The 10,588-nt window shown below is 46.4% G+C and overlaps 1 protein-coding gene and 1 long non-coding RNA gene across 2 annotated transcripts; one reads left to right on the top strand and one right to left on the bottom strand.

The window, feature by feature from the left end:
• Window positions 1-1,018: 1,018 nt before the first annotated feature.
• Window positions 1,019-9,343, top strand: SLC25A27 (solute carrier family 25 member 27). The gene is made up of 9 exons (XM_035321956.1): window positions 1,019-1,329; window positions 2,735-2,926; window positions 3,663-3,747; window positions 4,288-4,410; window positions 5,135-5,247; window positions 6,276-6,360; window positions 7,015-7,107; window positions 7,437-7,539; window positions 8,128-9,343. Exons 1-9 carry the CDS (start codon window positions 1,227-1,229, stop codon window positions 8,197-8,199), a joined length of 969 nt encoding a protein of 322 aa, XP_035177847.1. The 5' UTR covers window positions 1,019-1,226; the 3' UTR covers window positions 8,200-9,343.
• On the bottom strand, window positions 2,911-10,069 carry LOC118164439. Its single transcript, XR_004749502.1, has 3 exons — window positions 9,919-10,069; window positions 3,641-3,838; window positions 2,911-3,105 (listed from the first exon to the last, which is right to left on the bottom strand). It is a non-coding gene; the product is annotated as an uncharacterized LOC118164439 (long non-coding RNA).
• Between the last annotated feature and the right edge of the window lie 519 nt (window positions 10,070-10,588).

The following is a 10,588-nucleotide window of genomic DNA, read 5'->3' as shown; positions in this document are numbered from 1 at the left end:
AGATGCTGTGTTACAGGGTTCACTTTAAAGAGGGATCTGGTTGGCTTCCAGACCCTAAAGCATGGTTACAGAAAGCAAGACGGTTCCCAGAGGTGCACATCTGAAAGGACGAGGAGACATGGTCTTAAGTTGGAACCTGGCAAATTCTGATTGAATATAAGGATAAAATTCCACTGATTACGGTGACCCATTAGATGAATTCATCTCACTTGCCCTGGATATTTTACCTGCAATGCTCCCTTCATTTGTCTGAGTTATTGTGACCTGGAACGCATACCGAAATGTTAGTTAGGGCTGGGGGGCGGTTCTCGAATGATTTCTGTGTCCTAAAAACCCTCAAATCCTCAGTGTGAGGATTAGTGATTAATGGCTAATGATTAACTCACTGATTCAGCTGAGCTTTAATGGTAAATGAAGAGCTTCTCCTGAGCAGCCCATGCCTTATTTACTTATTCATTTTCAGGATGAGAACATAGTGTGCCTACATTAATTTAAGAGAAATTAAGAATGGCACATAATCACTTGGGTTTCAGTGTTCACCCAAGAAAAGCTTGAAACTTCTGACATGCAGGGGTTTGGCAGAGACCAGCTTCTGCCCTCCCAAGTTTGTGCGCCCCTTGCTCAAATTGTACGGCTCTGTGCTGAGCCCCCAAAAGCAATTTCCCCAGGGAACTGCTGACAGTGCTAGAGAGCCCGTTTTTCATTCAGCTCAGCATGTATGTAGCTGCTGCTAATTTTCCTTTCATTAAACCAGATCTGGATCAATTAAATCTGTCTGAAAGATGGCAGCTACGGTGCCTGCGCAGCCATTTGGCACTGGGATGCTCTTTGGGGACTCTGTCAGTGATAAAGATGGTGCAAACTGAAACACCCCACAAAGCAAACAGCCCCACAGCTGCTCTCGTAATCCTGACACCCTGTTAATATTTTTTTTTAACATGAAGTGTCAAAATTGTGCACTCTCAGTCTGCTGGCAGGGGGCAGTGCTGCTGCCAGACTACATTTCCCAGCAGCCCGCTGTCTTTGTGTCACTCACCGAGGACCTTGCAGCTCTCCGGAGGAATTTGGGCTGCTGCGGTTGCGAGCGCTGGCACTGTAGAAACATGACCTTCAGAAATTTGTCTCCTAACCAACCCAGAGCACAGCTGAGCTAGCGTGGCCAGGGCTGCTCCTCTTTCAGAACCGTGCAGGGTGGCTGCTTAGCCTTGCCGCATGTCACACGCTACATGGTACCTGCAGAAGACGAGAAGAGCTTACCTCTTCCAGAGAGATGGCCCCGGGCCAGCAAATTCGCTCTGTCAGCCTGTGCGGCCACTGTGGCAGAACTAGGTACAAATCACTGTGGTTTTGCTGGAGGGAAGGGGGTCAAAAATTGATTTTGGGGGGCAGGGAGAACTTCAGTCCCCGGACTCCTCGCTGCTCGGCATTTGTTCTGGCGTTTCTGCTCCAGCAAATCTGCTCCTTCCACTCTGCTCGCTCTCCCTTTCCCATATTTTAGGCTTTGCAAGTGTTTTGTGCCACCTGAATTATCTGTGGGGTTTTCTGCATGGAAATCTTCACCTCTGAGACCAAAGGGCTGCAGTCAATTAGCACAGCACAGTTGGGACTAACCTAACCTTTGCACTTGTTTTCTGGAGCAACGCTAGAGGCAGTCTTTTGCCTAAGGTAGCAAGGTGCTGGCTTCTGCAGGAATTTGATTTTCTAGTTAATGTAGGTTAATCAAATAAAAATTGAATCTCATGTTTCTGGCTACGGTAGAGACGTCTGTAAAAACGGAGTGTAGCACACTGCTTGGTGAAACACGGGAAAGAAACACTCTGGCATCTGCATGGCATTGCTCTGTCCCCAGTAACTTACTTGTAGTATTTCTCAGTGGTATATGACTGCTACAAACTCTTACACGCAAGCCTGTTGCAGCGTGCATTTGTGCCTGTTGCATTTGTGATGTCTGTCTGTGCTGGTCTTTAAGCATGTTACCATTTAAGCATGGTAAGGTTTAAGCATACCATGTTACTGTGCCCCATTACCCAGTGAGCCAATGCTGGCCTGCACGCAGAGGGGCACCTTTATACCAGCCATGTAATGACTGCTCAGGATTTTGAAATTAGGGGCAGCAAAAGTGCACCCCCAGTGTTTCAGAAGCAGTGCTGGGTAGTTGAGATGGAGGTGGGCCACCTTCCCTGGCCATCCCTTATTCCTGTGAGAGAAGTAACAACCTAAACTCTCTGTGTCTGCACCAGCAAAGCAGCTCCGGTGTGCTTTAGGGTGGCTTGTAGGATAGATGCTCACCTACATGGAGGCCTGTGTTACACCATGGCCAGTGTAGCGCTGTTCCTGGCTCTGGGTCATGTGCTGCCACCATGCAGAGCTGGAGAGGCCAGACACCCAGTAAGAGATCTGACTGATCTTTATTTAGGAGGAGTAACCAGAACAGAGCTTTTAACCCAGAGTCTCTTGGAAAGTATGTGTATGGCATGACAGCTTCAAAAAGAAGTAAGGGAGGAAGACTTGGGGCTTGATGCATGTTCGTGTCTCATGCCCAAAGCCACTTTGAACAGAGCTGAGTGTGAATCACCTCCTGCTCTCCTCGAGTCCCCCCACCCTGCTGCAGGTTGCTGCACTTTGCTTACACCTTGCTGCCTGCCTTGGGATTCGGGTGTAGATGTCACCAGCACGGTAGGTCCCTCCACAGCCGGACACAAATTCATATTTGTCCTCTGCTCCTTCTCTTCAGTGACATTCCCCCTGGATCTCACGAAAACCCGACTGCAAGTCCAAGGTGAAGCTGCTGCGCGTGGCAGCGGAGCTGCTGCTGGCCAAGCTGTCCCGTACCGCGGCATGCTGCGGACGGCGGCTGGCGTGGTGCAGGAGGAAGGCTTACTGAAGCTCTGGCAAGGAGCCACACCGGCTGTCTACCGGCACATAGGTGATTATTGGCAAGTTCAGGTCCTGCTTTCAGTGGCCAGCGACCTTGGGCCACGAGCTTCCCCTACTTTGTTGCACTTTAAATGTAGCTGCGAGGACTTCTTCAGCCTGCTTTGTAATCCCACTTGGAAATATATGAGAATCTGGTTCAGTCCCCTCTCTTCATGGCCTTGTTCTGGCCTCTAGGAAAACAAAATATAATTTCCCTGACATTTTTGCAGGAAGGTCTTCAGTGCTAACAGGCGCTCACAGTCCTCAGAACAACAAATATATTTTATCTGAGGGAAGAGGGGACAGACTGGGAAAAAATATAAGGTTGCTAATGCCAGGATGAAGAAACAAATTAATGGTCTGGCCAGAGGTAACAGCTTGCTGTGTTTTACTTGCAAAGCCAGTGACAGCAACGAACCTCAAAAGCACTTGTGGGAGTTTCTGTGCTTGGCAGCCAGCTGAGAGGGAAGCAGTGCAGTAGGGTCTGCTCACTGTGCTGGGATGAGCCATGCTGCCTCTTGGCACATTTATGGCTCAGCCAGAGATGTGTAAAAAATCCTGGCTATAGCATTTGTACCAGCCAACTGCCTTGTTTTCCTCATTTTGACCATAAACATGAGAGCAGTGACCAAGCGGCCCAGGCAAGCTCCACAATGTTTTACAACATATCCCCTCAGCTTTCTCTCACACGGTGACCTCCAGAAATGGGAGACCTAAGACTTACCTCCTGCTTTTGTTTTCCACAGTGTACTCTGGTGTTCGGATGGTTGCATATGAACATCTGCGTGACTCTGTGCTTGGCAGGGCTGAGGATGAAAGCTTTCCTTTCTGGTAATGTAGCATGTGTGCTTTTGCCTGTTTGGGGATTGTCCTTTACTGTGGATGGCCCTAGAAAGCTGTCTTCTCCTTATGGCTCGCCCACCTGAAGAGGGTAAAGAAAAATGAGGAATTTAAGCACCTACTTAAATTCCACAGACTGCCTATTGCTATGGGAAAGGGTTTTATGTCTTGGCAAGCAGTTCTGAGTTCCAGATCAGCATTCAGTTGTTATAATACATACAGCAATCTCTCTTGTATCTTGCCATCCTGCCTTTAAACCTTAAGTGAGGAGCATAATGTAACCTGGAGAGGAAGCAGTGCATCTTGGTGGCAGATTCTCAATTTTTATATTAACTTGAAATTAACCGAAGTATTCCTGACTACATGAACTTCCTGCATTTGCCACAGTTATCATCTTAACTTTGGCTACCAGGATAAGAAAGAGACATTCACATTTGTCTCACTTGGGCCGTGCTGCCGAACTCTTTAGCCCTGCGATTTGTGAAGCTCTTCAGTGTATTCTGCAGTGTGTTTGATTTCCCTTTGCGGCAGGAAAGCTGTTGTTGGAGGCATGTCTGCAGGTGCCATCGGACAGTTTTTTGCCAGCCCAACTGATCTGGTGAAGGTGCAGATGCAGATGGAAGGAAAAAGGAAGCTGGAAGGAAAGCCATTACGGTCAGTTCTTCTCCAGGCTGGTGTTTATTCCGACTGTATTACTCCTTGGCTGAGGGCATGGTTCTCTGCTTTCTGCCACCCCCTTCCCCAGCTGCTCTGGTCCCTGTTGGAGGAAGAGCAGTGCCTAGGAGGTGTGTGATGGCTCTGGGCAGAAGAAAGGGAGGGAATCTGAGATTTCCCCCTTTTGCCATTTATACTTGCCTTCTTTATTTTAGTGTGTAAGTCCCGGAGACCACAAACCCTTGCCTATCCTAGGTATGCTGCACTTCTACACCAGCACACTGGCAGGGAGGGGGAAGGATGCTTTCTGAAGGGAAGCTGGATAAAAGGACAGGGAAATGGCTCAGCTGGGATGCACAGGCAGAGAGAAAGGCCTGGTTACCTACAAACAGCAGGGCTTGAGACCCTCCTTGCAGATAGCAGGACACACTGCTCTTTGCTTCCAAAACTGCTGGTATCGTTTGGTTTCTTACACACTTAGTATTGCAACATGCTGTGGAATCAAAGGGTCACCTATCATTAGTGACCAGACCGCTGCTTACCAGGGAAACACACGTTTGCTAAGATGTCGTGGTATGGAAGTCAAAGATTAAATGGATCCGGAGGCCAGATCCCCGCAGGTATAAAGTGCCGCTCCTAAGTGAGGACCTGGCTCAGCAAAGCTCTGGAATATGTGAAGATGTCTCTGTAGCTGGGTTCTCTCTCAATTAAACATTTATTTCAGATTCCGAGGAGTGCACCATGCATTTATGAAGATCCTGTCTGAAGGAGGAATTCGGGGACTTTGGGCTGGATGGGTGCCAAATGTCCAGAGAGCTGCTCTGGTAAACATGGGAGGTAAACTGAATTACTTGGTCTGTGGTGCTTAAGGCCACATTTAAGCTTTAAATCTTAAGTCTTTGGGACCGGAAGGCACTGCCTGTGGCTTCTACCCATAAATGCTGGCTCTCTTCTTGGCATATCCTGCAGCACTACCTTGACTATTTTTTTCATTTTGCATGTTTTAATCTTCTTTGGCACGCTGAGTACTACTTCCTAGCTCAGCCAGCACAGGATTATGTTAGCAGCATGACTGAAAAATGTCTTTGGAGATAGAAAATTGGAGGTGGTGTAAACTGCACCTTGCTAAGCAGCAATAAAGGAATCACTGGACTGATAATCTGGATGGTTTGCAGCAGGAGTTATTTAATGAGGGCTATATAGTAAGTGTCATTAAGGTACATCTCTCCTTACATGATGCAACAAGTAGTCTCATCATGGAAACTTTAACAAGCAAACTCTTTTACAAGTGAAAAATATTCACTGGGTACATTTAGGCTGTAAAGCACTACAGAGAGCTGGGAGGGTCATCCTGGTGAGGGCAATGGAAACACAATGCACCTACCATTAACTTTCAGGTCACTGCCCTTCATTCACACACCCAGATGCTGTAACTCTGATCTGTTTTCAGAAGATTGTAATACAAATTCTGTGGATTAGATATAGTATCTACTATTTTTGTACATTTTTAACATTTTTATGGCACTTGCACAGAGGTGGCAGAGGAAGAACCATCCTTGCCATGACATTTTGGGCCTTGGTTAATGAATTACTCTGCAGAACTCCCCATTTGGGATCCATGCTGCCATTTGTAGGGTAGAACAGCGAAGAAGGTAGTGGGAGGGAGCAGGTACTCACGCATCTAATGAAGGGAGCTACATGCCACAACTCGCATCAGAAACTGGGGGCAGAGAGCTAGCTGTGCCAACGGGAGGAGCCGCACTGGAAATTTAGGTCTTGCCAAATCTCCATCCTTTGTCAGTAATGAACAGCACACACACCATTTGCTTCTGATGCTGTTTTTTCCCTCGTTACTCTCTTTACAGATCTGACCACTTACGACTCAGTGAAGCACTTCTTGCTTCTGAACACGCCACTCACAGACAACAGTCTCACTCATAGCCTTGCCAGGTGCCGTGCTCCTTTTTTACCCCTTTTCCACTGTGGGGCATTCCCAGCCTGCTGTCTGGACCTGCATCACCCGTGTGCTAGCAGAAGTCCCTAATCTTTGGCTGTGATATCGATGATAAAACTATCCTTATACTGGTAGTGGTTTGGGTTTTTTCCGCCTCAGAGAATGTCACTGCACAGAAGTCACAAGACAAAGCATGCAACCATTCCTAGGGAACTGCCCTCACCAGAAGGGCCTTACCGGTACATTTGAACACCTGTGAAAGCACACAGATTTACACCTTTCTGGAATTGCTACTATTTTATCTTATCTATTTTAATGTTAGCAAACCGTAAGAACAAGTGATATAACCTCTGCAAAACAACCTCTTTTACTCCCTTGAATTCTGAAGAAATCTGCTTTACATAAGCAATAACATAAATCAATTATTATGGGTCCTTTATCCCTGCCTCAGGGCTACATACAGAGGCGAGGGTGCTCAGAAGACATTTGAGAACAAGCAGTACTAGCAAGCCTTCTCCTAGATGAGTTTATGTTAAGTTATGAGGTATTACTCATGGTTTTATGATACCTGTTTTCACTTATTTTTAGTATTGGAACTTAACTTGTGTTAAATTGTAGGCTTTTTCCTAAGTACCTGTTGTTATTGATAGTGGCTGTTCTGGCTTGGTGGCTGCTGTGCTGGGAACTCCTGCTGATGTGGTCAAAACCCGGATAATGAACCAGCCAAGAGACAAGCAGGGAAGGTACGGATACTTCGGGGACTTCTCAGTAGGACAGCGAGACCCTGAGTCTCTCTGATTTCACGGGGAGTTAGTCCAGGTGCTAAGTCTTGCTCTTCATCTTGTTACCTTTTGAGTATTTCAGTTTTGCATGTCTTAGGGGTTTTGTTGGGATGACCACATAGCCATACTAAGTTACTTCAGTGGAATTCAGAGCAATTAGATCACAGTGAGCTTACGAAAGAATTGTACAAATTTAGCTGATGCAGGTTATTTATCATTTGGGATGGGCTTTATTTGTTTTTGATTTATGTATTTGTAATCCTAACTGTTTGTTTACTGCACGTTCCTAGAGGTCTGCTGTATAAGTCTTCCATGGACTGCTTGATTCAAACGGTACAAGGTGAAGGGTTTATGTCTCTATACAAGGGCTTCATACCAACCTGGATGCGAATGGTAAATGTCTTTTAACTGCCTTTAGTAAAAGTTGAACAATGTGGCATTAAAATGAAGGGAGAGTTTTGCTCTATCAACATTTCAGCTTTTTGGGTGTCTCTATTTAACTGCAGTTATGTAGCTGCTAATGGATGAAACGACTGCATGCAGCGTCACTTCCTAGGCACAAAAGAGGCTTTTGCACAACACCAGTATAATGCTCTAAAAAAGCAGACAGCAGAGCATCTCAGCTGCATGGGTGCAAGTTTCCTATTTTATGCAAGGAGAACCACGTAATTATCTGATTAACGTTTCAGAACAAGAGAAGCCTTTGCAAAAAATTAAGAAGCAGTCAGCCTCAAGTAGTTCCCAAGCATGAAACATTTCAGGTTAAGTATTACAGGCTGGCAAGCTTGCAAAAAAGTTTTTTTGGTGTCTTGTGATGGACTGTGCAGCCCTAACCATACACAACATGAAAGTTTTTGTATGACAGACATAAGATTAATCTTGGGAATAGTATTTCTATGAAGAGACCAGAACAGTTTAATGTAATGGGATTATTTGGTCAGTTCTGTTTCAAGCTTCTAACTTCTGTGCTTGCTTTCACAGGCTCCTTGGTCACTGGTATTCTGGCTTACATATGAACAAATCAGAAGGATCTGTGGAGTTAGCTCTTTTTAAAACCATGAAACCACATCAATATCCACAAAACGAAGAAGAGGAAAGGTGTATTTTCATTTCACAACACATTCCTACCCCACAAAGAACTGATTCATTTAGGAGAGTGGAGTAGGATCGCATGCTGCCCTAAATCCAGTCCTTCCTGGCTAGGACTAGCTATGACTTAAGCACACTAGTTCCTTGGCAGACTGCTGTACGAAGGTTAAGTTACCCACAAGAAATAGGGTCACAATAAGACTTCAACTGGCAGCCAGCATCAGCTTTCTGGAAGAGTGAACGAGGGTTAAAAAAAAAATCTAACAAATAGAATATTGTTTGTTTTGTAATAGTGATAATTCCTATAATTAAGAGCAGATTGAACAATACAGCACTGAACACGTGGCTTATCAGCCTATAAAACTACTTGGAAATTTTTGTTCTTATTACATTTGTTTTCACATAGTAAAAGAACTACCTCTTTAGTCTGATGCCTCAGCAAACCAAATGCGGGGCGCTAGTTACTGGAACAAATTGAAACAGTTCACCTGACTTTGAATTCGCTTAGCACAAAAGGCAGAAGGGGCTGTGCTCCTCGTGCTTTCCTGAATCTGTTTGACCTCTACATTCAACCCCTTGAGTAACGTCCATGAGTGAAATTCAGTCCTGTACCCAGGAAATCAAAAGCCTAATTCACTCTGTCCCACTTGAGGGGCTCACAATAGGCGTGCTGTCCATGGGACAAGTTGAACTACTTGTCCTTTTAGAGTCCCACCGCTGACATGGCAGACTGGGTCAGTAAAGTACCACTTTTACATGGAAATATTCACCCTGCCCTTTTTAAATCTAGGCAGAAATAAAATGTTCCCTTAGAAAAACAACACACAGAATATATTTGAATATATTTTTTTAATCTAAAGCTTTCCACATTTTATAGGAAAGAGGACTACCTCTGTTTGTCACTAGGCTTTGTCTATCAGGAGGCAAAAATGCCTCCTGAAATCATAACGTAGGCAGAACAAGGCTGGCTTTGATTTAACCCCACCAAACAATGAAATGACCGTACAAGACTTGTTTTCCAAGTAAATACTCAAGATTTCTTCCAGACTAGACTTTACAACCAGTACCTCCCATGTGCCAATTTCTGATTAAAAACAATCTGAGTGTCTTCTTGGCTTCACTTGTAATTTTTGCTTATATTGTAGGTTTGTTGTGGCTGCGCGTGGTTGGGAGTGTGACTCTAAGGTGGGAAAAAATGCTGTGTAGATACTTATCTCACCACTATTAGGTGATCAGAATTTTTTTTGTTCAGAAAAACTAGTTTTTAGTTGTCAGGGTGAGAAAGTAATCTGAGTTCTTTCCTTCTTACACCTCATCACCAGCAACTATAAACCAGCAGGCAATGCTGCTTCTTCAGGCGCATCCAGAGCAGCCCTGCCTGCAGCCCCGTTACTCAGATAGACTTGATGCTGGATATGCAGAAGTCCCTGTTCTATCGAGTTAAAAAAAAGTAATTTTAGAGGTCTTTTAGTGAAGAGTAGTTTTAACTCTTAATAAAGCTATTTTGAGCAGGAAACACTAAAGAGATTCATAACACTGCCAATGCCCAGTGTTTGGTATTAAAATAACTAAATTTGAATAGCAAAAGTTGCTACTTATCACTTCTTAGTGTGTGGCAATTCAAGATTTTTCAGGCAGAAGCTTCTACTATGTGAAGCATACAGCCACGTTTATTAGACTTACCAGTTTCAGAAGCTAAGAGTCAGCACGAGGAGGGCACCACGGTTTTTGGGCTGGGCTCTTCTATGTTATAACAGAAAGACACGGCATTTGTTTGCTGCTTCACGAAGCCCTTAGAGGCGGCTCGGCCCCCGTCAGAGGCGGCTCGGCCCCCGTCAGAGGCGGCTCGGCCCCCGTCAGAGGCGGCTCGGCCCCCCTCAGAGGCGGCTCGGCCCCCGTCAGAGGCGGCTCGGCCCCCCTCAGAGGCGGCTCGGCCCCCCTCAGAGGCGGCTCGGCCCCCCTCAGAGGCGGCCCCAGCCGCGCTTCAAAACGGCGGCCGCCGCTGAGGCGCTGACGGCGCCCGGGGCCCCTCCCGTCCCGCCCTCACACCGCCGCCCCCCCACCAGCCAATAGCCGCCGAGCCTTGCACATAGGTCCCGCCCCCAGCGCTGGCTCCACCCAATGGAGCCGAAGCTCCACCCGGCACCGTGCCGCTGCCACACAGCCGGCATGGAGCGGTCCACTCTCAGCGAGGGTGGCGCTGGGGGGCTCCGCGCTGAGCCCTGCTGACAACTTTCCCCCTCGTAGTGCCTCCAAGCATCCTCCATTTAACACAGTCAGCCTCCTATATTAGTTTACTCCGTCTTCCTTTCATTATCCTACTCCCATCCCTCTTGCTTTCGTCCGGGCCCGC

This window comes from Oxyura jamaicensis, chromosome 3 (genome assembly GCF_011077185.1).
Source record: "Oxyura jamaicensis isolate SHBP4307 breed ruddy duck chromosome 3, BPBGC_Ojam_1.0, whole genome shotgun sequence".
Lineage (NCBI taxonomy): Eukaryota > Metazoa > Chordata > Aves > Anseriformes > Anatidae > Oxyura > Oxyura jamaicensis.
This window is presented reverse-complemented; position numbering and strand designations above follow the sequence as displayed.

Excerpts from the sequence above, each read along its gene's own strand:
- SLC25A27 (XM_035321956.1), top strand. The coding sequence starts at position 1,227 with ATGGTACCTGCAGAAGACGAGAAGAGCTTACCTCTTCCAGAGAGATGG. Across the intron at positions 1,330-2,734 it reads GGCCACTGTGGCAGAACTAG|TGACATTCCCCCTGGATCTC; the intron begins GTACAAATCACT and ends CCTTCTCTTCAG. Across the intron at positions 2,927-3,662 it reads GGCTGTCTACCGGCACATAG|TGTACTCTGGTGTTCGGATG; the intron begins GTGATTATTGGC and ends TGTTTTCCACAG.